Genomic DNA, 27,573 nt, shown 5'->3' with positions numbered 1-27,573 from the left:
TAATCCTTTCCTTCATCCCTTCCTACTCCTCCCATCTGAAACTCTCTTTCCCACAAAACTAAGTAGTTAAATTCTATTCTGGACAAAACGACAAAAAAGTAAAAACAACAGTGTAGTTTGTTTTCATGAAACACCTCTGAGCTTCAATGTCACCAACAGTCTTTCTTTCCTGTATCATCTAAATGTCTACTTACTCCCAACTCCACTCCAACTATGATTTTTAAAGTGATTTTAATGTAAAATTTGCATAAACTGTAATGTTGTACAATTTTGACAAATGGATGTACTCAAATGGATGTACTCTATAACCCACACCCCTAACATGCTAAGGAAACTTTCTTTTTATTTCTTCTTCTTTTTCTTTTTTTTTTTTTGAGAAGATATCTCACTCTCTGGTTCAGACTAGAGTGCAGTGGCACAATTACAGCTCACTGCAGCCTCAACCTTTCAGGCTCAAATGATCCTCCTGCCTCAGCCTCCCAAGTAGCTGGGGCCACAGGTGCATGCCACCACACCTCACTCATTTTTAAATTTTATTTTATTTGTTGTAGAGACAGATCTTACTATGTCAGAAACCTTCTGTCACTCAAAAAAGTTACTTTTTCGTTTCTTCTGAGACAATAATTCACCTCTAGGTGGCTATTTTTTTTTTTTATATCTTAGATTAGTTTTGTCTGCTCTGAAATTTCATGTGAAAGATAATGTATATTATATTTCATTGGGCTTCTTTTGCTCACCATGTCTGTGAGATACATTATGTAGTTGCAATATCTGTAGTTCTTTTATTGCTGGGTAGTATTTCATTATATGGACAACTATACTACAAATTATCTATTCACCTGTTGATGGACAATTGTTTCCAGTTTGCTGTAATTATGAATGACTTTCTATGAAGATTTATGAAACTGTTTATAACCATACTACATTGTACCAGTTTCTCTCAACTCTCTGGAGGATTTCAGGAAAAGGGATAGCACACACTATATTTTCCATCCCCCATCCTTAACATCTGTGTGTATGTGTGTGTATGGATGTATTTTTTGGGCTGCATTGTGACAGTTCACATCTCTTGGAGGAGCCAATCTTGAAAGCCATTGCCAAGAAATGCAGTTGAAGCCCAGGTCAGGTCACCCAGCTTAGCAGGGTTGTTGGTTCTGGCCAAGAGCTGCTCTGAGAAGAGAATGCAAGGTGACCTTCAGGTATGGGTCCAGTGGTGTTGCTCCAGATTGAGCCGTGGGTGCTGTCCTGGTGACCTCTCTTGCATGGGAGTCTACACTGTGTCCCATTCATTCTCATGCTTCTCTCTGCTGTGTGCTAGGGATGGGGGCAGCTTGCAAAGGTGAGAAGAGACAGCATTTGACTCAGAGTCCCAACGTTTGTCACCTCTGTGCCTGGCTTTGCCACTTACTAAGTATGTGACACTAAGCAAATTTCAACTCTGTCATTTTAATCCATTTTAGGAGTTCTTCTACGTGGTAATGAATTTAAGGGCCCTGGTTTCTCCCATTCACCTTCTCTGCCCAACAAACTCCTATTTGTATTTTAAGATCAAACCCAAATAGGATAAGCTGCTTTGTTAAACCACTCAAACCACCTACCACATTTTTTTTCACCACAGTAATACATGAAATGACTCTGCTTAGTGAGATTTTTTTCTTATTGCACATTGTTTGCTAATATGTCAGTGTGCTCTCTGGATGGTGAGACTCCAAATGCAATGACTCTTTCTGGCTCATCCTGGCTCATCTTTTGTCACCTTTCTCCTGGTAGCGAGGAAACTAGGTATAAGTTCATAGCCTTACCAAATTAACATATACAATAAGTAAAGTTATTTCCTAAGCCTCTCCCCATATACACTCTGGGCCTTATATCAATCACAGGTCTTCAACTTATGTTGTTTAGAATCCCATAGGAATTTTGAAAAACTATGTAAGCTATTTTTCATTTTGAGATGACAGTTATAAATTTTATCACGAGTTTCATATTTACAAAATATGACATTTTAGACATATTCTTTATAATGTATTTACTTCAAAACGTTATAGATCAAGTATATTAAATTGTGGAAAAATACAATAGGTAAATCTAAATCTCATTGTTAAACCACACAGATTACATTTTAGTTTTCAATTAAACACATGTTAATAATCCCTGCTCCCATGACAACCATATCACTTCTGAAGCACTTTTTTTTTTTTTAGATGGAGTCTTGCTCTGTCGCCCAGGCTGGAGTGCTAAAGTACATTTTTTAAAAGAATAGTGGATAAACTGGTGGGTGGATATATATAAAATGAATGGACAGATATATACACACACACACACACACGTACACACACATATATACACAAACACACACACACACACATATATATATAGAGAGAGATGATCATGATAATGGATGTATGGATAGATAGATTATAGATAGATAGATAATAGATAGGCAGATGATCTGAGTCTTTCAAGAAATTGTCTCCTGGATCACATAATTAACTTAATATTTTTTACCAAATATCTCTCTGTTTTGCTATTAAAGGACTTCCCAACAGGGGCTATGTGTTGACAAATGAAAACCAACCTAGACTTAAGTAAGAGAAATTTATTCAAAGGGCAGAACTCTGAGCATAACATCTATGTGTCTCAAAGATCAATCAGAAAACATTTTTATGAGGACAAGCAAACACAGCTGCAAATAGACAGTATTCAGGGATCCTGAGGTGAGCAAGTAGAACAGTTGATCAGGAAATGCTTTTTCTGGGGCAAACAGATTCTTCAGTGGGTTTGTTCCGTGTTTCAAGGCTTGCTCAGTCTAAGGCTGGATCAAGTTCCCAGGGAAGTGGGGAAACAAGAGCCTGACCAAGTGTGGTCAAGTCCAGGTGGCAGGTATTGTGTCCACACTTTCTTCTCCATTTTAAAACAAGTGATTTCCTTTTTCTGTCTCAAGCAATTCTCTAGAAATATTTTAGATTGATGAGCGCACATCTTTCTTTTGAGAAGTGGTGCAGAGTAGAAGAGGGGTGGGATGGAGAAGAGGCATAGCTCAGGTGGAAGAGGTCCCAGGCCAGGTGCACCCGGAGGCTGATGAGGATGGAAATGCCTTCCCTAATGCCATCCTTGCCTTTGCCCCTTGCAAAGTCCTTGGATTTCTAGGTAGAAGCTGCTGTCCTGGGGAAAGGTTAATGTGAGTATTGCCTGCCTTTCAGGTTTTTGTCTTTGAGTTGACTCCAGAAGACATGAAAGCCATTGATGGCCTCAACAGAAATCTCTGACATGCTAAGTTACAATTGTAAGTGATGCTTGCAGATTCTTTCACAGACTGTTTTCTGCAGGACACACAGAAACAGAGGAACACATCTTTTCTACATCAGCAAGACAGGCCTGAATTCAGGCATGGGGTGAAACAGGAGCTTCACTGTAGCCCTCAGACCATAGGTTTCCTGCAGGGCTCAATTTCTGTCCCAACAGGAATGTCGGTCTGTGAGTAACACTGCCCATGTCTGCACCATTGTGAATCCACTTTTTTTAATGCCCTCACTGCCTGTGCCTGGGTCTTACATTTTGGATCCTCTTACCCATTAGACTAGAAGGCACAGGGCTATCTTAATTTATGTTAAAAAAGAAAAATTAATACAATATTAACAAATATGTAATAGTGACTAAAACCTGGTCCACCTTCGTGTCTCCATCGAGGCAACATAAGACATAATTTTAATATTTTTATGGAGACGGGCCCAGGTAGGTAAATGTGCATAGGTCCTAGGGAAGTCACAGTGGGCCCTGCTTCCATGTCCTCCCCTGAGAGTCCAGTGGCATTTCTCCTTAATGCGGCATTACCTTTTCAGGACACCCTTTATATCTCCCAAATTTATGTCTTCATTGGCTTTCTTTGCCTGTCATAACTCTCACTTCCTCAGATATATAAATCTCAGCAATCTGAATGATAAACGAATTATGAAACTAATAGACCCTCAGTGCTAGCGACTGAGGTGTCTCCTGTGGCCTCTACCAAGATAAGAGCCTCTGGTGTTTCTCTGGATCCTCAAGGCAAGACTCTTACTCCAGTGTCATCTTTGTCCACCTGAAGCCCATCTCTGGGGAACCTAATATCCTTTGACTTTGGTTTGTTCACAAACATGACGTTCCATTGGATAAACTGTGGCAGGATCTCAGGATTGAGGAAAAAGAAGAAGAATCAAACACAAAGAAGTTTGGAGGGGAGTGTAGAAATAGGGGAAAAATGAAATTATTTTATGTGTGTTTGCACCCGACAGAGATTTTATATGCAAAAATCAAAGCCTCTATGTCTTTTCATGCTTTGCTTTAAAAAAAGAAAAAACAACACTTGGATTATTGTAGAGCATATTAACTTAAAATTCTATTTATAATCCCTCGATTCATTATATTACTTATACATTACATATATAATATAGAATATCTTAATTAGCATGACTTGGAAATATATGCTCATTTTGCTGCTTACCAATGTACTAGCATCATATTTTCCACTTTTACACTCCAAACTGGTAGAATAATTACCAACAAATAAAATACAAATATGACTATTTCAGAAATAGGGGAAAAATTTTAGTTATGAGAATATAAATTCAGTCCCCCCGAAAAATATGTGAATAGTCTCTTTTCTTTTGGTGAAACCATACCAGGATTCTGAAAGAAGACACTTTCGAATGAACAAAAATGTGGGAAGTGACTTTTATATACTGAAAAGCTTTAAGTAGAAATCTGTGGTTTCCCTCATGAGAGTGTTTAGCCTTGTCTTACTCATCCCTGTGACCCTATTCAATATCACAGCTCCTGGCACACTCACTGCTGAGAAGGTACTCATTATTGACATACAATTGGAAAGGACAAATTATAAAAATGAAAAAAAAAAAAACTCACAAGTAAAGGAAAACAAATACTACTACTACTTACTGAATAACAAGAATTCTTTTTTTGTTTTTGTTTTTTTTTTTTTTGAGACGGAGTCTCGTTCTGTCCCCCAGGCTGGAGCTCAGTGGCCCGATCTCGGCTCACAGCAAGCTCCGCCTCCCGGGTTCACGCCATTCTCCTGCCTCAGCCTCCCGAGTAGCTGGGACCACAGGCGCCGCCACCTCGCCCGGCTAGTTTTTTGTATTTTTTAGTAGAGACGGGGTTTCACCATGTTAGCCGGGATGGTCTCGATCTCCTGACCTCGTGATCCACCCGTCTTGGCCTCCCAAAGTGCTGGGATTACAGGCTTGAGCCACCGCGCCCGGCCAAGAATTCTTATAATTAACCAAACGGTAATCACTTTTTGCCCAGACCAGCTTGGTCGTGGAGACTCTAACCCAGCAGCACTAGAGGAATTAAAGACACACAAACAGCAATATAGAGTGCAGAGTGGGAATCAGGGGGCTGACAGCCTTCAGCGCTGAGAGCCACAGACAGAGTTTTACCCACGTATTTATTGACAACAAGCCAGTGATAAGCATTGTTTCTATAGATTATAGATTAACTAAAATGGGAAACAAAGGGATGGGCTCTGGCTAGTTATCTGCAGCAGGAACATGTCCTTAAGGCACAGATTGCTCATGCTATTGTTTGTTGTTTAAGAAGGCCTTAAGTGGGCCGGGCGCGGTGGCTCAAGCCTGTAATCCCAGCACTTTGGGAGGCCGAGACGGGCGAATCACGAGGTCAGGAGATCGAGACCATCCTGGCTGACACGGTGAAACCCCGCTTCTACTAAAAAATACAAAAAAAAAAAAAAAAACTAGCCGAGCGAGGTGGCGGCGCCTGTAGTCCCAGCTACTCGGGAGGCTGAGGCAGGAGAATGGTGAGAACCCGGGAGGCGGAGCTTGCAGTGAGCTGAGATCCGGCCACTGCACTTCAGCCTGGGCGGCAGAGCGAGACTCCGTCTCAAAAAAAAAAAAAAAAAAAAGAAGGCCTTAAGTGGTTTTCTGCCCAGGGTGGGCCAGCTGTTCCTTGCCCTCATTCCGGTAAACCAGCAACCTTCAGTGTGGGCGTCATCGCCATCACGAGCCCGTCACAGTGCTGCAGAGATTTTGTTTATGGCCAGTTTTGGGGCCTGTCTATGGTCAGATTTGGAGGCGTGTTCCCAACAACTTTTTGCATGTCTGGATATTAGAGATATGTGTTATCCCCTCCTTAGATTAGACTATGTGTGCTGGGGTACAAGTAGGAACATAATTATAAATTATGGGATGGTAGCAAATCCTCACTGCACCTTCAGAAAAGCACTTGCATTCACAGAGTGGGAAAAGAATTATAAATTAATATTATTTTTTCTATTTCAATGCTGCTAATCACCTTTGTTATCTGTTTTCTGAAGAATATTGACCATGATCTATTTAGTGATACTAGCAGAATTTCTTCCTTTTAGGCATCTTGGAGAGGATGTCTGTATTTGGTGAGGGGATTAGAAAGTAGAATCTATAGTTTCTGTTTGCCTGCCTTTCACTTCTTCACTTTATGAAGTAAAGATTTGAATATGAGGATGTTTGTTTTTCTAATTATTAAAAAGTGTGCACAAATAACATAAATATTTAGAAAATAGAAGAGAAAGGATAGAGAACAAAAATAATGTCTAATTCTTCCATTCCAGAATACTTTACATTTGGTGTATTTTTCTTCATAATTTTCCTATGCAAATATTCTTGTTTTGTGTGTTTTTACAATCGTGAAATCTTCAACACGCAGATTATGTACTTTTATATGTAACAGAAGTAACAACTATTTTTCCAAGCTATCAAATATTCAAAAATTTCAAAATTATATTTTACTGATTTTAAAGCAGTGCATCTCATTAATTTATTAAGGTTCTTAATCATCTACCCATGTTCTGGCATTTTGTTAGTTCTTGCATATTGTGCCATTCATTTATTCATCTAGCAAAACTTTATTGAATATTCATTGTGTGCCAAACATTGTTTTATCAATAAATAAAGTAGGCAAAAATGAAATAAAAATTTAAATGCCTTGAGTTTATAGTCTGGTAGAGGATGTAGATTATGAATGAAACAAACCCTGTAAGGAGTGTGTAATTGGTCAAAATTGGTAAATGCCTATTGAGAGACCATTCTGAAAGGTCTCTCACATTTCTGCACATTTGATAAGTAGGGAACATTGTCTTCCCTGCATTCCACACTTTTTTTTTTTTAAAGAAATTCATAGAGTGAACAGTGTTGGCATATAGAGATAGTACTTCTTTCCAAGGAAATGGAAGGCATGTTTACTGTCCAGTAATAGAAAGAAAAGAAAATATCTCCCTCCAGTCAAATGGCAGTTATAGGGGCCAAGGTAAGACTTCCCCTTTGCTCTCTGATGTTTCACTAAAAAATCAATTGATGAAAGGCAGATTAATAAGAGAACCAACATACACTTCTATTAATGCCAGGACTCAGCAAACAATGCCCCAAATAAAGGCTTCAGAAGCAAAAGTTTTTCTCTGAACTTCTCTCGCCCTCTTATATCTCAATCCTCTTTCTCCCTAAACTAGCTACAGAAACTAAAATCTTTCTTCCCCAAAGTAGGTCGTAGGAATCAGAATCCATTTTTCCCAAAGCCAGCCATAAAAACGAAACATACTACTCTAACTTTCCCTCCATCTTTCTGTGTGAATTATGGCCATAAACATAATTATCTGACCTATCTTGTTTGACTGTAGATCATAAGACTCCCATTTCACAGAAGGCCCTGCCTCACGGCCAGAAGGAAGGAATGCTACTTAGGTCAAGAAGAATCTAGACACATAGGCTGTACAAGACATAAAGTCAACAGAAATTGCCTTGAAGCTTTAAATTTAATGTCTGCTTTGCTGGAATTCTGATTTCCATGAGTCCTATTTCCCCTGTCCCTACCCCTGCCTTTTTTTGGTTAACTTCCCTTTCGAAAAAGGAATGTTTACTCACAACGGATAACATGGTTGTACTTTGAAAGTAAATAACTTTTTTTGACTTCATAGGCTCATAACTGGCAGGAAGTTGCATTGAGTCTGATATAAATTTTTGTACTTTGGAATTTTAAGTTGCTGCTAGACCAAGTCACAACCTTTGGGAACTATTGGGATGAAATGGCTACATTTTGCATGTAAGAAGAACATGAGGTTATGGATTGGGGGCAGAATGCTATGGTTGGCATATTTGACCCTCCTAACCATATGCTGAATTTTCAATGTAGGAGGTGGGGCCTAGTGAAGTCATTATGGTCATGGGGGTAGATCTTTCATGAATGGCTTGGTGCTCTCCCTGCAGTGGCAAGTGAATTCTAGCTTTATTACTTTTTTCATAGCTGCTTGTTAAAAAGAGCCTGGCACCTTACTTTCCTCTCTTGCTTTCCTCTCTCACTCGTGAACTCAGCACATGTTGGCTCTCCTTTCCTTTCTGCCATGAGGAGAAGCAGCCTGAAGCCCTCACCAAAGGCCTAAGAGATGCCAATGCTATGCTTCTTGTACAGCCACCAGACTGTGAGCCAGTAAACCTCTTCTTTATAAATACTCAGCTTCAGGTATTCCTTTATAGCAACACAATGGACTAAGACAGTTTCCAATTTCTCTACACACCTAGAACTAGCATGACCTGAGTGGGTGATCTTAATACCTGATCGTCACAGACATACCATTTGTGACAAAGCTTTCCCAACTGGAGACAATCTGGAGGGTATCAATCCTACCCAAGGTCCTGGCTTGCTTCAGGAATCCTCAACTGGGGGTGGCTATGTTTCTTCCCATATCTCCATGAACCAGTATCTTCTATAGTTGAAGACCGCCCTGGAGCCAAATGTACAAATAGTTTTTGTTATCTGAGGGCAGCTCATCTGCTCCCTCATTGTTTGCTCCTGAACCCTCATTTTGGCTCAGGAAGCTAACATTTAAAAGTGGTTAAGCAGTGAATTAAATGTGGCTATTTTGTAGACTGGTATTTAGGAAGCATCTTTTAACCCTTTTCCTGTTTAAAAAAAAAAAAAAAAGCTCACTGCCAGTGCTCATTTAATTTTACATAAACACACTTTTTGAGGCTGAAGCAAATCTGACTTATTTTCAAAGTAAAAATAAAATATAAAAACTATTCTTGGAGTTATTTCTAAAGAGAACTAACATCAGAATTGTCGGAATCATCAGAATCATCTATTTTGGAAAGATTGGATTCATCTAATGAATCTTTGGCCAACAACTGCAGGAGAATGATGTTATCATGCATAGGAATGCTACGTTTTCTAGAATTTAACATTTCCAGCGATCAAGAATGACTATATTTTGTAAGTCATTCACAGATAGTTCTGCACGATATGCAGACGCCACCCAAAAGTGGACAGCTGCAGCACTACAGCCTCTTTGTAGGACATCCCTGAAGGACAGCAGTGAAGGGAAATTTTCCCAGTGGGCAGAACTTCAAGCAGTGCACCTGATTGTGCTGCATGGAAGGAGAAATGACCAGATGTGTGATTATATAGTGATTCATGGCCTGTATCCAATGTTTTAGCTGGACGGTTAGGGACTTGGAAGAAACATGATTAGAAAGTTGGTGACAGTCCTGTGCAGGGATGGGGCAAAGTTCTCCATAAGGCTGTGTATGCCCTGAATCAGCGTCCAATGTATTGGTACTGTTTCTCTCATAGCCAGGATTCATGGTCCAGATATCAAGGAAGTGGAAGTGGCACCATTCAACATTACCCCTAGTGATCCACTAGCAAATTTTTTGTTTCCTGTTCTCGTGACATCACTTTCTGCTGGTCTAGAGATCTTAGTTCTAGAGGGAAGAACGCTGCCACCAGGAGACACAACGACGATTCCATTAAACTGGAAATGAAGATAGTCATCTGGACACTTTGGGCTCCTCCTACCTTTAAGTCAAGGGGTAAGAAGGGAGTTACAGTGTTGGCTGGGGTGATTGACCCAGGCTATCAAGATGAAATCAGTCTACTATTTCACAACAGAGGTAAGGAAGAGTATGCATGGAATATGGGAGTTCCATTAGGGTGTCGCTTAGTATTACCATGCCATGTGATTAAGGTCAATGGGAAATTACAATAGCCCAGTCCAGCAGGACTACAAGTGACCCAGACCCTTCAAAAATGAAGGTTTGATTCATTCCATCAGGAAAAAAACATGACCCGTTGAGGTGCTTGCATATCAGGTATACAAAGATATACATAATGGGTAGTAGAAGAAGGTAGTCATCAATACCAGCTACGACCATGTGACCAGCTGCAGAAATGAGGACTGTAATTGTCATGAGTATTTCCTCCTCCTTTTGTTAAAAACATATTTGTGTATGTATATGTCTGTACTAAAACAAATCTTCATTTTATTTGCTTTCTCCTTCATCATGTGACATAAGATTTATTGACTTCACATCAGCATTTAAGTATTGTTAACTTTATGTAACAGGATTTGGGGTGGGGATTGGTGCATTTCCGGTTGTAGGAAGGATACTTGCATTATGTTAGGTGTAATTATGATCTCATTATTGTATTTATTTGAATATTATGTATGATTTCAGGAGATGGGTTCAAGTTAACGAAAGGTGGATTTGGGATGGTTAATTCTGAGTGTCAACTTCATTGGATTGAAGAATACAAAGTATTGATCCTGGGTGTGTTTCTGAGGGTGTGGCCAAAAGAGATGAACATTTGAGTCAGTGGGCTGGGAAAGGCAGACCCACCCTTAATCTGGGTGGGCACAATCTGATCAGCTGCCAGCATGGCTAGAATATAAGAAGGCAGAAAAACATGAAAGGAGAGACTGGCCTAGCCTCACAGTCTACATCTTTCTCCTGTGCTGGATGCGTCCTTCCCTTGAACATCATACTCCAAGTCCTTCAGTTTTGGAACTCGGACTGGTTCTCTTGCTCCTCAGCCTGCAGATGGCCTATTGTGGGACCTTGTGATCATGTGAGTTCATACTTAGTAAACTCCCATATATATATATATATATATTCCACTAGTTCTGATCCCCTGGAGAATCCTAATACACTATTCTAGATGCCATTAAGAACATTCATGATTCATGAAAAGAGGGCAAAATATACAATAGAACAGGAGTTTGGAAGATGTTGATTCCAGCCCTCATAGATGGATGACTTTGAGGAATTCAAGACCAGTGGGGAAAGTAATTGCAGATGTGGGGAAAATAGCAAGAGAACTAGAATTAGAATTGAAGACTGAATATTACTGAATGGTTGCAATCTCATATAATTTTCACAAATGAGAAGTGACTTTTTATGGATGAACAAAGAAAGTGGTTTGGCGAAATGGATTTCACTTCTGATGAAGATGCTATGAAGAATGTTGAAATGAAAACAAAGGATTTAGAATATGACATAAAGATCGCTGATAAGATCATGACAAGGTTTGAGAGAATTATCTATACACTACGATGTCTGCCCAAGGACAAAATTACCTAACAAAGCCTTTCTCAAGAAGATAGCCCAGGCATTACATGACACATGACTGTCGTTAGTGACAGGAAAAGAGTTACTTTTGCCATTTTTAATTTTTTTCTCCATGTCTATAGCTTTTGTCCTTCATATCCATCATTGCTACCATTTTGTGAGATTGCGTAATTTTTAAATGACATTAGGATTCCCTTCTCACTTCCTCTTGAGTATATTCTACAGTCATTCCCTTTGTAGTTGCTGTGGGGATGACATACAACTTCATAGAGTTATAACAATTTACATTGAATCAACATCAACTTCCATTTCATATAAAAACTCTCCTTTTCCCAGGTTTTTTCCCCACTTCACATTATTTTTGTCACTCATTAGAACATTATATATTGTGTCCATATTAACATAGAATTATACTCATTTCTATGTTTTATTTTAAATTCTGAAGAAAAATAGAATACAAACCAAAATTTCAAAAATACATATTTTCGCATTTTGCCATATATTTATTTATCACTCTATATGGCTTTAAGTTACTGTCTACTTCCTTTTATTCAGCCTGAAGTATACCCTCCAGCATTTCTTGTAGAGAAAACAGGACTGGTAGTTTCTGTAGAATTTTGTCACATTCCAAGGGTTCCTGAAGCCAGGCATTGAATTTTATGAAATTTTGAGTAACTGTCTTTTTTATTTTTTATACTTTAAGTTCTAGGGTACATGTGCATAACGTGCAGGTTTGTTACATATGTATACTTGTGCCATGTTGGTGTGCTGCACCCATCAACTCGTCATTTACATCAGGTATAACTCCCAGTGCAATCCCTCCCCGCTCCCCGCTCCTCGTGATAGGCCCCAGTGTGTGATGTTCCCCTTCCCGAGTCCAAGTGATCTCATTGTTCAGTTCCCACCTATGAGTGAGAACATGCGGTGTTTGGTTTTCTGTTCTTGTGATAGTTTGCTGAGAATGATGGTTTCCAGCTGCATCCATGTCCCTACAAAGGACACAAACTCATCCTTTTTTATGGCTGCATAGTATTCCATGGTGTATATGTGCCACATTGACTGGAGTAACTTTCTTTTAAAAATAAGAAGTGGAAATGGAGGGTGAAGAATTGGAATAAGCCTCTAACAAATTTAGTATTTACAAATAACCACCCTAATAATTATTTAACATCTTAAAAAAAGAAATGTTATGCGTGCTAAAGAAATTAAAAATTTCCTATGGCCTTATATGCTTGACTACTAAGTTGAAAAAAAGTCCATCTTTCTTTAATAACTATATAAATCAACTTTATTAGATGTGAAATCATCATTAGTTAAAGTAAGAAAGTTGACTTGGAACAGTATGACAATGATTTACATCAATTGTATTTGAGGCATACCAAGGGTGAATGTTAGACACTAGTATAGGGATGTAGAGTAGACAATTTCATGTTCCATTCAGGAGTCTCGGGGAAAAAGCAGAGCTAAAGATACTGTTTGGGGGTTTCTCAGTCTATATGTGGTATGTAAAGCGAGAAAATATGTAAGGTTATCAATGGAATGACAATAGACAAAAAATCACCCAAAAATTGGCATAGGGAACTCCAAAGTGTAAGTCCTTTTCCAATTTTCCCGAATAAATAATTTAAGAAAAGATTGTGGTTCCTGTAAAACTTGATGGGATGCCTATCAGCTGAGAGACATGGCTTGAGAAAGCCTCTTTGATGGGGTTAAGGTGGCCAACAGCGTAAGAACAGTTAAGAGTGAATGTGTTAGAAAGTGTGCCCAGGTCAAAAGCACTGTTCTTCTCAAAATGCTGTAACCAGTAGGCCATGACATTGTCCCAAGTTTTCCAAAGAGTCATCTGAAATAAAAATTTGCATCCTCATGATTAGCTGATGAACTTTATACCCCTAAAAACTGCAAAATAGTTACATGTCTTTGTAAGAGGTGGTCCTAAAAGTTACCAAAGTTTATAAACATCGTGCTATTTACCACATAATGTTTTCAAAAGATGTTTGAGATTTTTGAAAATTGGATTTATTAGATGTATTACCTACCATTTTAATATTAATTTGGCAGTAATATGTAATGACTTTGGGATATTTTGTGTTTCATATTTGATAGTATAACTTATTTTATGTATAAAACATAAATATATACAAATGTATATATAAATATATGTAAATGTATATATACATATATATACAAATATATTATATATACATATATAATATATACGTATATATACATATATAATATATACAAATATATACATATGTATATGTATGCAAATATATACATATATACATGAATATATATTTGTATATATGTATATATATTTGTATAGCATATATTTAGAATATAATAAAATCTGCTAAATAAAGAGTCGGTGTTCAGAGGAATTAGTTCATTGTTTCTTTGATGTCCTGCCCCTCCACAGTCCCCCAAGGTCACTGGTGTTACAGGGCACACATAGGGGGTCAAGGCTGGACTCTCAGCTCTGGGGTTTTTAAAAACATTGTTGAAAGTTTTATTGACAACGTATGATTATCAAAAAAAGTGCCAATATTTTCCAAGCAGAGATGTGCCTGACTCCCTTCTCCTAACTTTCCCCGTAGCTTCTTTCAATTATTTCTCCTTGGTGGGTGCCCTTCCACCTCCCTGACCACCCCTCTCACAGGGATGCGTCCTTCCCAGGCTCCAGGAGCTCTGATCCTTGTGTTGCTATAGGGAGCCTGTGGATTGCTGGTCATCCTGTCAATATTGCTCACCTTCCAGAGTTCATGCTGTGTGTGTTCTTCCTAAAAGAGCTAGAGAGGCACTAACTGGTCCACACCTGTCACCTGCTCCTTCTCTAGAGGCTGAAAGCTCTACTGCAGTCCCACTACAGTATGTCTATAAATGGTTATTATTTCCCCACTCCCACTCCTAACTTAAAGGCAAATCATAGTTTTTGGTCCTACTGAGCCAGAAGAAAACACACACACACACACACACACACACACACACACACTTTCTTTTTTTTATTTTTATTTTTATTTTTATTTTTTTTAATTTATTTATTATTATTATACTTTAAGTTGTAGGGTACATGTGCATAACGTGCAGGTTTGTTACATATGTATACTTGTGCCATGTTGGTGTGCTGCACCCATCAACTCGTCATTTACATCAGGTATAACTCCCAATGCAATCCCTCCCCCCTCCCCCCTCCCCATGATAGGCCCCAGTGTGTGATGTTCCCCTTCCTGAGTCCAAGTGATCTCATTGTTCAGTTCCCACCTATGAGTGAGAACATGCGGTGTTTGGTTTTCTGTTCTTGTGATAGATTGCTAAGAATGATGGTTTCCAGCTGCATCCATGTCCCTACAAAGGACACAAACTCATCCTTTTTTATGTCTGCATAGTATTCCATGGTGTATATGTGCCACATTTTCTTAATCCAATCTGTCACTGATGGACATTTGGGTTGATTCCAAGTCTTTGCTATTGTGAATAGTGCTGCAATAAACATACGTGTGCATGTGTCTTTATAGCAGCATAATTTATAATCCTTTGGGTATATACCCAGTAATGGGATGGCTGGGTCATATGGTACATCTAGTTCTAGATCCTTGAGGAATCGCCATACTGTTTTCCATAATGGTTGAACTAGTTTACAATCCCACCAACAGTGTAAAAGCGTTCCTATTTCTCCACATCCTCTCCAGCACCTGTTGTTTCCTGACTTTTTAATGATCGCCATTCTAACTGGTGTGAGATGGTATCTCATTGTGGTTTTGATTTGCATTTCTCTGATGGCCACTTTCTTAACAGAACAGAGTAGGTAAAGAATCTGTGGGAAAAAAATTCAATTATTTCAACATGATAAAAATTTATTGTCTTTCTGGCCTGTGGATTTAGCTCTGGTTGACTGAAGTCGCTAAGCAGAATGGATTTAAGTAGAGGCGATGGGTCCAGTCACCAGCATACAGACGTCCTCTGCATCACCATCCACACACACGGCTTCTGGTAGACTTCAGGCAAAGCCCTCCATGTTAATATTCATCTGAATATGGATAATTAGGGTGGCTAGCGAGACTGAAAAGAGAATAATGTATAATATGAATGCAATGACTCCATTACTAGGGGAGTAGTAAAGTGATTTCTAGGAAGCTGTCATTAGTGTGAATGTGAAGAAGTTTATTTTCTGACTAGTTGTAGAATCTGCCTTTCTTCCCTTTATGAACATGGCTTCATAATATATGTATTTTCAAAATAATAAATTAATCATATTCCCTTCTCTGGAAGTTAACACGTAAAACACACAAAGTCAAATATTCAAGCATATTCCTGTACATCTGTCAGCAGAGCAAAGAGATACTCTGATTGTATTTTCTTTACTTATTACCTCTCCAGCCTACTGTATGCAGTATATTTTGTAAGATTCAGAAATGGAAATTGTTGCATATGATATGAAGTCTAATATCCAAGGAGCTACAATGCATTAAAAAATTCTTATATAGAAATAACATGAAATATAAAGGAACAGATAAATGCCATCTTATTACATTTTTAATTGATAAGAATTACTGATGCTCGCTATTCTTCCTTTCTTTTATATCGTTTCCTTTTTTATTCTTTATTTTCCTCTAAACCAAAAAAAAATTAACAATCTACCAATTTTTAAGCACTTATGAAGGGCCACAGTGCTTATGCTTTTTCAAACACTATCTCACCCTATCACTTGTTAAAATCTCCACTGCCAGCAGTTACATAGCTTCCTGCTTTTTTTTTTTTTGAGATGGAGCCTCACTGTGTCACTCAGGCTGGAGTGCAGTGGTGTGATCTCAGCTCACTGCTACATCCTCTGCCTCCTGGGTTCAAGCGATTCTCCTGCCTCAGCCTTCCAAGTAGCTGGGATTACAGGTAAGTGTCACCATGCCTGGCTAATTTTTGTATATTTAGTAGAGACAGGGTTTCACCATGTTGGCCAGGCTGGTCTCAAACTCCTGACCTCAGTCAATCCACCCACCTCGGCCTCGCAAAGTGCGAGGATTATAGGCGTGAGCCACTGTGCCCGGCCATAACTTCCTGCTTTTCCCTCATACATGAATGACCGTCTGTGAATCCTAGAACCTTAGACCATGAAGGAGTAGTAAAGATCTTTTATTGGCTACAAATTATATACAACAATGGAGCTTCTGCCTCCACACTTTTTTTTGGTTTTAATTTTTAAAAAATTCTCTGCCTTGAGATCTCCATATTGCAGGAAGTCAAGGACAAGCGCTCCTATTCACTCCCTAAGGAAGCCTTTCTGGAGGCAAAAGCAGAGTTTCGGGCATGAACAAACATGCAAGGAGAAGGAGGAAAAACATTTGAAATAATAAAAGATGCTGAATTGACAGGATCTAGCAAGCAATTCCATATGAAGGAGGTGGGAATTGGCACCTGGACCACAAAGTTGATGGAAATGGTTTTGGTTTGATAAGGAGCTGAGCAGGTTTGGGAGAATGTGATATGAGCACAGATTTGGAAACATCTCATGAGGTGACATGGGCAGTATCCACAGCATGTCCAGTGGTAGAAACACCAGGCCTGCACGGAAGGTGCAGATTTGGCAATGATGTGGGCTGCTCTGAAAAGTGCCATGGAATCAGGAGAGCAGAGGCACAGGTTGACCCACGCTGATCTCTGTCCACTCAGCCTGCCAGAGAACAGAGCTCTGGAGTGAATCCAGCAGGAGAGTTCCAGAAAGCTCCTGTCTCACCTCTGACTCACATTGGCCTCCGTCCCTCTGGTATGGAGGTCACGCTCAACACCCATCCTACGTTTCTTCTCCAAAACTAAATTAGGTCACTCATTTACAAAGGAAACTTACCTATCACTGTTAAAATATCGGAGATTTCTGTTTAGGCCATCTATGGCTTTCATGTCCTCTGAAGTCAACTGGAATTCAAAAACCTATCACAGAAATAAAAAATTTTGATTATTTTTAGATTGCATAATTGCCAATTGTGAACCCACAAGTATATTAGACAGTTGGGTGCAGAGACAATACTTAAAATATTGGTAAGTTTTAAACAGTTATAGAAGTCATCTCTAAACACTCAGGTGGTCAATGAATATCACATGAAAAATAAGCAGAAATCCATTCCTAGTTATTATATATTGAAACTGCACAACACTGCAGACAAAGAGAAAATCTCAACAGAAAATGGAGAGGACACAGAGCTGACATTGTGCACACATGATAGGGTCATATACTTAGAAGACCCATAAGAATCTAGAGGCAAATTTTTAAATAACGTAAGATTATGTAGTAAGTTTGATAGACATTGTTGAATTTCTATATCTCTTTAATAAACAGGTATAATGCAAACAACATTTGTTTTCAACATAATTCAAGGCAGGAATTGTCTAAATACTAACAATTTCACGTTTAAAGGAAACAGATACAGTCTTGAAGTGTATCTCACTCTCTAAATTTGAGAGACTTTAAATATCAAGAAGATGTCACTAATTGCTAACACATTGAATTGAATAAATCTATAAATTGAATAAATCACTCTGTAATAGTGATACAGAGAATGAGAGAGAGAGAATAAAAAGCATTAACAAGTTAACAATTAATGAGTCCAGGTTAAAGGTGTTCACTACATTTTTCTTTTAACATTTTTATACATTAGAAAATCCACAAAAAAGGAAAACACTATCAAGAGATTCTAATAATTTTCAGTATTCTATGGATAAATATTTGAAAATATATACATATGGTTTAATGGAGAATGTTACAAAATTAATGAAATATATATTAAAAGGCCATTTAAATAGCTGGAAATTCATCATGGGTTGAAAGTCTCAATATTGTCACAAAGTCAGTTCTTTTCACATTGAGCTGCGGTTTCATTACAATATCAACCAAAGACTAAAGTATGTACTCTTTCATGGACGCTGATGTTTCAAAATTTCATAAAACAGAATAGTCAAGAATAATCAAAATATTATCAAATAAAATAAAGCGTTAGAATAAAAGTTGTACCATTCTGGTAGCAAGACCTTTCACTATTTAGACAGTACAGAAAAGTAAGTCAATTGAAGACAAAAGAGAGGCAGGATATTATTTGTGAATGTTTCATTTATGGTAGAGGTAAAAAATCAAGACGTTTGAGCAAATGTGAATGCTTTTCAATAATTGTTGGTGGGACGCTTTGATATCAATTTAGAAATTCCATGTGCATATTTGGATTTTTATTTTACATTGAAAAAGAAATTCATTTGAATTTACAACTAATTTATAAGTAAAGAGAAATACCAATTTTGCAAGATAACATTAAAAGATTGTCACGTTCCCAATATAAGAAAAGATATGCCACTCATCAACCACAGGAAAGAGGCATGAATAATTTAACTACACGAAATGTAGCGACGTTTGTCCATGAAAACGTAACGACATTTTACTTCAATAATACATCTATATCTCTAAAGGAGTAATACCTGAAATATATATATGTACATATAGTATGTGTAATCTATCATATATATCTTATTAAACTATAATATATGTATCATTCCATCATATAGATTAACCTATCACATATATAGTAATCCATCATATATTAATCAGTCATATATATGAGATAGATTAGTAAGAAATACTCCCTCCAGTCACATGTCCCTGTATCCACTTGCTTGGTTATATGAATTTCTAGTGCCTTCCAGTAAGTGGTGGTGTCTATTTACCCATCCCTTGAGTCTGGCCTGTCCTGTAACTTGCATTAGTGGGTAAGATTTGCCAGAAGCAATGGTGTGGCAACCCTGAGCCTAGACATGAAAAGGCTTTTGCACGTGTCCACTCACTGCCTTGGGATCATGCCATGCGGTGAGGTGAAGTCTGGACTGGATGGCTGGAGGTTGAACTATATGGAGGAGAAAATGGCACCCAGACAAATGTCCCATTGACATCTTGAAGCAGAGCTATGTGGTTGTCCTGCAAACACGTGAGAGAGAGCCCAGCCAAGAACAGAACTTGACTAAGTTCAGGCTGAGGCCATGCTAATTTTCTAACTAGAGAATCCTGAGCAAATAAGTGGTTTTCATCTTAAACCCCTATGTTGAGGGTGATTTGTTTAACAACTCTATTTAATAGTATAATTATGGTCTCCTAGGCTTAAAAAAAAGACAAACAACTAATAGTCAAAGACTTAAACAGGCAGTACACAAACAGAAAACTTCAAGTGATGAAATATGTGACATTTTAACTGAGTGTACAAAGAAATGGAAATAAAAATTCCACAATGATTGGTAGACTAAAGAACACCTAATGCAACTCCTCATTTCAGAACATGAAGAGGAGGCCAGGAGAGGTGGCTCACGCCTGTAATACCACTTTGGGAGGCCAGGGCAGGTGGGTCGCCTGAGGTCAGGAGTTTGGAACCAGCCTGGCCAACATGGCGAAACACCGTCTCTACTAAAGTTACAAAAATTAGCCAGGTGTGGTGGTAGGTGCCTGTAATCCCAGCTACTCCGGAGGCTGAGGCAGGAGAATCATCCTGCTTGGGAGACAGAGAGATACTCTGTCTCAAAAAAACCCCCAAACCCCCATCCTGGCCAACACAGTGAAACCCCATATCTACTAAAAAACAAAAGAAACAAAAAAAGAAAAAACAAAAAATTAGCCGGGCATGGTGGCGGGCGCCTGTAGTCCCAGCTACTCGGGAGGCTGAGGCAGGAGAATGGCGTGAACCTGGGAGGTGGAGGTTGCAGTGAGCCGAGATCGCGCCACCGCACTCCAGCCTGGGCGACACAGCGAGACTCCGTCTCAAAACAAACAAACAAACAACAACAACAACAACAAACACCAAAACCAAACAAAAACACAACATGAAAAAATGATGTTCCTGGTGCAGGGATGCAGAGTAGATTGTCAACTTAATGCTGAAATTAAAAAAATCTCCATTTTTTTTTTTGGTTCCATCCTAATTCTCTCTACCTGTGCTGCATCTGCCGTGGTAGAATAGAAGAAACCCTTATGATGCACACAAAGCGTTCATGTAGGAAATACTGGGAAATGGAGCTGGCCCAAGGGTGTCCTCAGAGCCTTACAAGAATCACACATGTGAACGACACTGTGCAGCAGCCCTGAGGGCCACAGCCCAGCTCCTCACCTGCACGTTCTCTCTGATCCGTTGCTCATTGTAGCTCTTGGCCAGGACCACAACCCCACGCTGCAGCTGGTAGCGCAGGGCAATCAGGGCTGGGGTTCGCTTGTGCTTTTTTGCCAAGGCACAAAGGACTGGGTCCTCCAAGAGAACCGGGGAGTTCTGGTCCACCCTGGAAGGAAAGGCGGAAATGCTGAAGCCCTGAGGCTGGGGATAGAGTTTGTTAAGCGGTTCCCTAAACAGACTAAGTTGTCCACTCTGCACCAGAGCTGCTCAAGCGAGGCCCCCAAGCACCACCATTAGCATCATCTGAGATCTCATCAGAAATGCAGTTCTCTCCTCTCTCTGAGCCACTTGAGACTACAGGCAACGGAGGATGCTCTGCCTAAAACATTTTCTGCAAAATGGAGGTTTATGTAAAGGTCCCATTGTGTTTTATTACCATCGTTTGTCTCGCTGAGATCCCAGAGCACTATAGGCAACCAGAACAATATCTTTTGACTTGCAGAAATCTAGCAATTTACTCTGGTTGAAATACGGATGACATTCTACCTGCAGTTGACCAAAAGAGAGAAGCATCAATTTATATGAAATAATTGTGTTAATATAAAAAAGGTGAAAGTGAAGAAGCTGAATAATAATCAGTATAGTATTATATCTGAGCTAAGGATATTATTGTCAAGTAATAATCTTTTTCATAGAAATACATTTTATATCCATATCTCCTAAAAGTATAAATAGAAATGCCATTTCTGAACAGAAGTTCATCTATGAAGCAGATCCTGGCTTCCAAAGACCTTTGATAACTAGAAGGAGATGTAACAAATTCCATATCTGGGATACAGTAAGATTCTTAGAGCCTTTGGCATCAGATTGTGCCAGAAAGCAAGAATTTGGTCAAGGACTCATGGGGGCAAGTCTGAAAGACAAAAGCACTACTTTCAAAGAAATGTCACTGGTGATGTTTGGATAGATTTCAGCATCAAGAAAAAAATTTACCCATTGGGTAAGAATAAGCACTAACAAAAATTAATAAAATTAATTAAAAATCTTAAGGAAAAATGTCCAAGTCCATAGTAATGAGGGAGATAATGAGAGAGCAAGAAAGAACAAAATAATTTGCCTCTACCATTGGTGGTTATTACAGTAATTTCTTTATCAGGAAATTGATATTTAGAGGAAAGTATTAAACTTGTACTTTGTCTTTGAGGAATATTTGTTCTTCATTTTGATTTGGTGAAAGATTTTTTTTCATAGTAAAACGTCACATACGAATAGTTAAATAAGTTTTTAAAATTGAAAATGATTATCTAAAAACTCCAAAAAATAATAAATACAATAATAACCATAAAATACAAAAATATTAGTGATATGTACACAATCGTATGTAAACATTTGTCATGGAATATGACTTCTTCTGTCGAGAATTATCACCCAGTGGATTATTAGTAATTGCTGAATGGAAAACATATGATTATAAAGAACAGATCATCTCACAACTCATTTCCATCCTGTTTTAAAAGGGAGTGCCATAAAAGACATTTCCATTAAACAATGGGAATTCAAATATAGACTGGATGTTAAACGACATGAGGGCATTGCAGTTAGTTTTCTTAGATACAATAATTATACTGTAACTGGAAGAATATCTTCAGTTCTGTGACATAATATTTAAGCCTGTAGAGGTGAATTGTCATCTTTCCAATTTATTTTGAAGAGGTTTTGAAAATATTATATGTATTTATGCAGATATACCCACATAAATATTTGCCATAAATATTTGGCAATGTGGCAAAGTGTTAACAATTTTGAATATAAATGATAATGTTGAATGGTGGATTATTTTTATCAAATTTTCTGAAAGTTTGAAAATTGTAATAAAAAAATTGAAGGAATAATATTAAAACCGCATTAATTTTCTTAATGTTTCTATTTTAATATAATGGAACTGTATCATTATGCCACTTTCACAAATTTTATATACTTCATATTTCAATTGTAGATCTTTACTCATTGGCTCTAGGTTGTATAAAAGTAAGAATACAAAAGTGTAAATTAGTAAAAAGGTAGAGTGACTTTACTTTTGAATTTTTTTGTGACATTTGGGGGAAGTCAATTTGATCAAGGAGCCCTGGAATCAACAATAACACAGGGGGAAAAAAAGGACTTATTCCTAAGCTATGAAAAAACCATGCATAGGATAGATGTGTTTAAACAATTGATTGGATGACAGACCCCAAAGAGAAGTAGCAGACTAAGATACAGGCAATGATAGGTCTGGTCTATGTTCTGCTAAAGTTCCTCAGTGTTGATTTCATCCACTGTGAACAGTTATTTCCATAAACAGGTAATTTTTCTTTCTTTTTTTTTTTTGAGACGGAGTTTCACTCTTGTTGCCCAGGCTGGAGTGCAATAGCATGACCTTGGCTCACCACAATCTCTGCCTCCCAGCTTCAAGCGATTCTCCTGCCTCAGCCTCCCAAGTACCTGGGATTACAGGTATGTGCCACCACACCTAGCTAATTTTTTGTATTTTTAGTAGAGAAGGGATTTCTCCATGTGGGTCAGGCAGGTCTCGAACTCCCAACCTCAGGTGATTCGCCTGCCTTGGCCTCCCAAAGTGCTGGGATTACAGGCGTGAGCCACCGCGCCCAGCCTAATTTTTCGCTTTCTGACATGGATGACCTTCATTGTCTGCAGCCAATTTTTAGTATATTTATGCCCCTGGTCAAGAATTCTTGAAATATCAAGAAGAGGCATTCAGGCATCCAAATTCCATGTAAACCCCTAGTACCTCTCTTCTCTTATTCTAACTCTATTTATGTACAGCTCATTTCATCTTTTCATAGCTTCATATCTACACACCATTCCCTCCAAATCACCTTCACCCATGAACTCTCTGGTCATCTTTCATAGCTTAGAGGTAAGTCCACCTTTCCTTGAGTTCTAATTGATGATTCCAGGCCTCCTTGATCAAATGGACCTCCCCTAAATATTACACACCATTCGACATTAAACTCATTCCAATTTTTCCCTAATACTTTTCTAAGCAGGGTACAAATAAGAAATCTTCATGCCTTTCTTGACAGAAGCTTTGCTCTCTAGAATCTTCTGCTTCACAAAGATAAGTGGGACAAAACAAACAGATATTTGGCAATAGGACAGGAAGAGGGGCATGAAGAACCGAAAGGAGAGGAGGCCAAGGGAGCTCACCTGGTTGCAGACGGGCTTGTACTTGAGTCCTGGCTTGTTGAGGATCATCTCCAGTTGCCTGTGGTTGAAGTTTGACACCCCTATGGACTTGGCCAAACCTGCATCCTTACACTTCTCCATGGCCTGGGGAGAAAGGGGTTGTGAGGAATTATTTGTGCAGTTGGCTTATCATGATAAGTGCAAGACAGAAGTGTGAGAACAACAACTTTCAAAATATGACAATGAAAATAGCTAGCAGTGATTGTCAAGAAGAGAAAAATTCAAATAGCAAATAGGGGAAGAAGATAGTGGCAGCAAGAGTAAGAATTTCTATCTCTTCCTTACGAAACTGGATAGATTAACGCACAGGCAAGGAAAGAGATTCCTGTTCTCTTTTCCCCCAAGTCTTGTGCCCCACTCTCTAAACATTCCTCTTGTGTGTTTTTCCCTTCATCTCACCAAAACTACTCTTGTAGTTTCTGAATTTCTAGATCTAATGGTGCCCATTCCATTCTCTCCTATTGAATCTGGGAAACAGACTTTCTCTTTTTGTCATCCTTCTCTGTGTCCTCTCCGCCAAGCACTCACCTCCCAAGTGGTACAGAGATCCACTATGTCAAATATTAGTTTTCCATTTTCATCTGTTGGTGAAAGTTCCTCACCTGGCTGAAATAGAAGCAGTCATTTTAATGATGTCACAAATTAATTTCCCCACCCATAGCTGTGATCCCAGATACCTTTAAGGACACTCATCCTCCATGAGACAGGTGGTAGGTGGTACAATGCTCCAGAAAGTGATGTGTGCTATGTGTTTTACATATGAAGGTGTAAGGAATGTATTCAGGAGACAAGCTTCCTCTAATCTCTTACAAATGTTATATGTATGGAAAAGGACCATTTTCTACATCTTAATCAAGTTTCATAGTTGACTTATGTCATTTTATTCTGCCTTTATAATTTCCTCGGTTGAAGTATCTCTCTTTGATTTGGAAATACCTTGATATCCAAAAATAGTGGATAGTACTTTTGTACCTGGTGGGATTATCAGATCAACTGAAGATTTGATAGTCTATGGGCAGGACTGTGAATCACACAGGGTCAGCAGAAGTTGGGAGACCCAGAGGAGCTCTCTTAGGGTGATGACCATGAGCCTTGAACCGCTCCAAAGCCATAATCGCCACCAATGAAAAAGTTTGGGTCAACAATAATAAAAAAAAGTGTTGGAGTTTAGAGGTAAGAATAGACAAATGATACATTTTTGTAGACTATTTCATATCCTTAAATGTAGCCATGTCTTTGACTTCCCATTTTACATAACTCAGTAAACTCTTTCGCATTAACTAGCCTCAGTAGTTTCCTGTAACTTTAAATCAAAAGTTATACACTACACAGTAATTCATGGCTAAATACAGCTTCAAACTCTATTGTGAAAGAAGAGGCAGCAGAATAATAAAGCTTTGCAAGTCCACATTAAGGGTTTCTAATTTAAGAACCATGCATAGTGGCTTCTGCCAAATCTGCTTCAGCTTGAAATGGGGAGAGATGGTGGAAACTCATTGTGTACCACATGTGCAGCAGTTTTGTTGGGCATCACAACGCATGAAACTCTGTGTCTGTGACATCCCAAGAGATGGACTCAAAAGCCATAACTAAGACAGTGCCTTGAAAAAGACTATTGTAATTTCCTCAAGTTTTCGAAGAAGAGGCTTTGAGGTTGCTGTTCTCTCTTCTCTTGTAGGTGTGCATTAGAGAAGTAGGATTCAAAATTTACTCAAAAGAAAGGAAATTAGGTGTTATACTTACGGTTCTTCTTCCATGTAATAATCCCTACATCCTCCTAAGAAAAAGCTCTGTTCAACTATCCATATAAACAATGTTTATAATGACAGCAGAAGTGCAATTTTATGCTCATACTCAAACTGTATACCTTTAGAGACACTGGAGAATGAATGAGATAGAGGTCAACATAGTCCAATTGAGCTTTTTTCAGCGAGTTTTCCAAGGCTGGTCGGACCAACTCTGGTCGATGAAAAGTGGACCAAAGCTGCAGAGGTTAAAGAATGGAGGTGATTTTGAATGAATATTGAACAAATCTTATTAGTTTGTGCCATCTAATAATTAGACATTTTCCTACTGCTTCAAAATTTATGACCACTGGCAAACATATTCTCTTCCTTCTCATGATTCCTTTGGCTCTGATCTATTCTTATGAACTTTATTATATGTTGGATGTATAGTTTGTACATCTACTGAATAATAGGAGTAAATTCTTAAAATGTAAAAATTAGTATCAAGTAACAACCATGCTGTTACCTGAATTATCTTCGGTAGAGTTTACAACTCATTTTAACAGTCTAATTCTTCTATCCATTCAACCCAATGCTTAAGAATAGCTATTTATGTTGCTTAGAAACTAAAGCAACCTAAAATGGGGGTAAAACAAGTTTTGAACATGTTCACTATGCTGGACACAATTTAGGACAATTTCAGTATCTATTATTTAATACTCCCACAGCATTCTTATTTTGCTTTCTATCTCACTGATAAAGATAGCAGTTGAGAGAATAATAAGAAACCTTAGAAAATTACCCGGGGGATAAGAAAAACCATAGCATGATTATCATTCTCTGTGATTCTATACCGCATGTCAAATCACACTGATGGCAGCTGGAGCTCAAAAAAGTAAAGGGACTTTCAGGTCATAAATTGGAACGCAGTCAAAATGAAAAGTGATCATCATTCCCTGAGTTTGATTTCAGTTTTAATATGTGAATGTGTGTGAATACATTTGAACCCAGAAGCAAAATTCACCTGCAACTACTGATCCAGTCATAGAATTGTCATCTTCACATAATCACATTAAATACATGTGCACACAAGCTCATCATAGGCACAGTACCTTTGAAGTGTAGAATATGTCTTCTCTCTTCACAGTACCATCTGCAATCTTGCTTCGGATGGCCAGTCCAACCTGCTCCTCATTATTGTACAAGTGAGCAGAATCTATATGGCGGAACCCAGCTTCTATTGCCAATTTTGTGACCTCCAAAGCTTTACTTCTGGGAACCTGGAGAAGCAACCAAAGGTAGTATCTGGTGATCAGTGTGGCTGAGAGGTAGTTCAGGCACAAGCATTGACTTTTACAAGAATCAGCTTTTCCTCCTGTCTGTATGTTGGGTGAAAATCCCATCTCAGTTTGCCTGAGTCTTTCCTGGTTAGTAATAAAGGTTGAGCATCCCAGAAACACCTTCAGTCCCAGGAAATCTCTGGTTGATCACTATTATGGAGGTACCAAACAACATCCTCAGATTCAGTGATTTGTTGGAAAAGTTAACAGGACTCAAATAGTCCTAATTATTTTTTAATATAGTGATATTATACATGGTAAAAATCACACAGAGTATGGAAGGGAAATAGTTCAAGCTCATATGAGTTCTCTCCCAGTGATATTACACAGAACGTTCACTCAGACTTCCTCCAACATCATATTTGGGAAATGCTGTCTACAAGAGATGTTATTTGGTGTCTCAGTTCTTGAGATTTTGACTGGATGCTAGTTACACCGACCCGACTAGGGTTCACATGGGAAATAATGCATCTGTGAATAGTAGTCTATTATGTTAAGTCTTTTCTGCACAGCCATTCTGGCTACACAACAGAACTGAACACTTATACTCTGAGGATATCGGTTTATACATTAAAAATTCACCGAAATCTGTAAGAATTTAGTAAGGTACCTTTCTGCCATAAAAAAATAAGGCTATTTCTTTCAGGAAAGATAGAATTCCAGTGAAATTTAAAATTACTGACTTATTGACCAAATTTGGATAAAGATTTGAAGGGTATTTTTTAATGACAAAAATATAAACTGTTTT

At 38.4% G+C, this 27,573-nt stretch overlaps 1 protein-coding gene and 1 long non-coding RNA gene across 3 annotated transcripts in view; one reads left to right on the top strand and one right to left on the bottom strand.

Annotated features, from left to right (window-relative positions):
• Positions 1 to 27,573, bottom strand: part of LOC126963008 (aldo-keto reductase family 1 member C3) — a 194,549-nt gene that overhangs the window by 153,529 nt on the left and 13,447 nt on the right. The window contains exons 3-10 of one of the 2 annotated variants that reach the window (XM_050804869.1): positions 26,598 to 26,765; positions 25,626 to 25,742; positions 24,287 to 24,364; positions 23,720 to 23,842; positions 20,949 to 21,058; positions 20,513 to 20,678; positions 17,227 to 17,309; positions 15,221 to 15,446 (exon numbers count right to left, since the gene is read on the bottom strand). In XM_050804869.1, the coding sequence (XP_050660826.1) occupies positions 15,404 to 15,446; positions 17,227 to 17,309; positions 20,513 to 20,678; positions 20,949 to 21,058; positions 23,720 to 23,842; positions 24,287 to 24,364; positions 25,626 to 25,742; positions 26,598 to 26,765 (888 nt within the window). In that variant the 3' untranslated portion in view covers positions 15,221 to 15,403. Of the gene's footprint in view, positions 1 to 15,220; positions 15,447 to 17,226; positions 17,310 to 20,512; positions 20,679 to 20,948; positions 21,059 to 23,719; positions 23,843 to 24,286; positions 24,365 to 25,625; positions 25,743 to 26,597; positions 26,766 to 27,573 lie in introns of those variants that run through there. The other variant, XM_050804870.1, reaches the window with a different exon arrangement.
• LOC126963016 (uncharacterized) overlaps positions 13,101 to 27,573 on the top strand; it is a 105,027-nt gene continuing 90,554 nt past the window's right edge. Inside the window, exon 1 of the long non-coding RNA XR_007728892.1 lies at positions 13,101 to 13,152. This is a non-coding gene — a long non-coding RNA (uncharacterized LOC126963016). The remainder of the gene's footprint in view (positions 13,153 to 27,573) is intronic.

Source organism: Macaca thibetana, chromosome 9, assembly GCF_024542745.1.
Source record: "Macaca thibetana thibetana isolate TM-01 chromosome 9, ASM2454274v1, whole genome shotgun sequence".
NCBI classification, from domain to species: Eukaryota; Metazoa; Chordata; class Mammalia; order Primates; family Cercopithecidae; genus Macaca; species Macaca thibetana.
The sequence above is the reverse complement of the archived record's forward strand: the minus strand, read 5'-3'. Positions and strand labels throughout refer to the sequence as shown.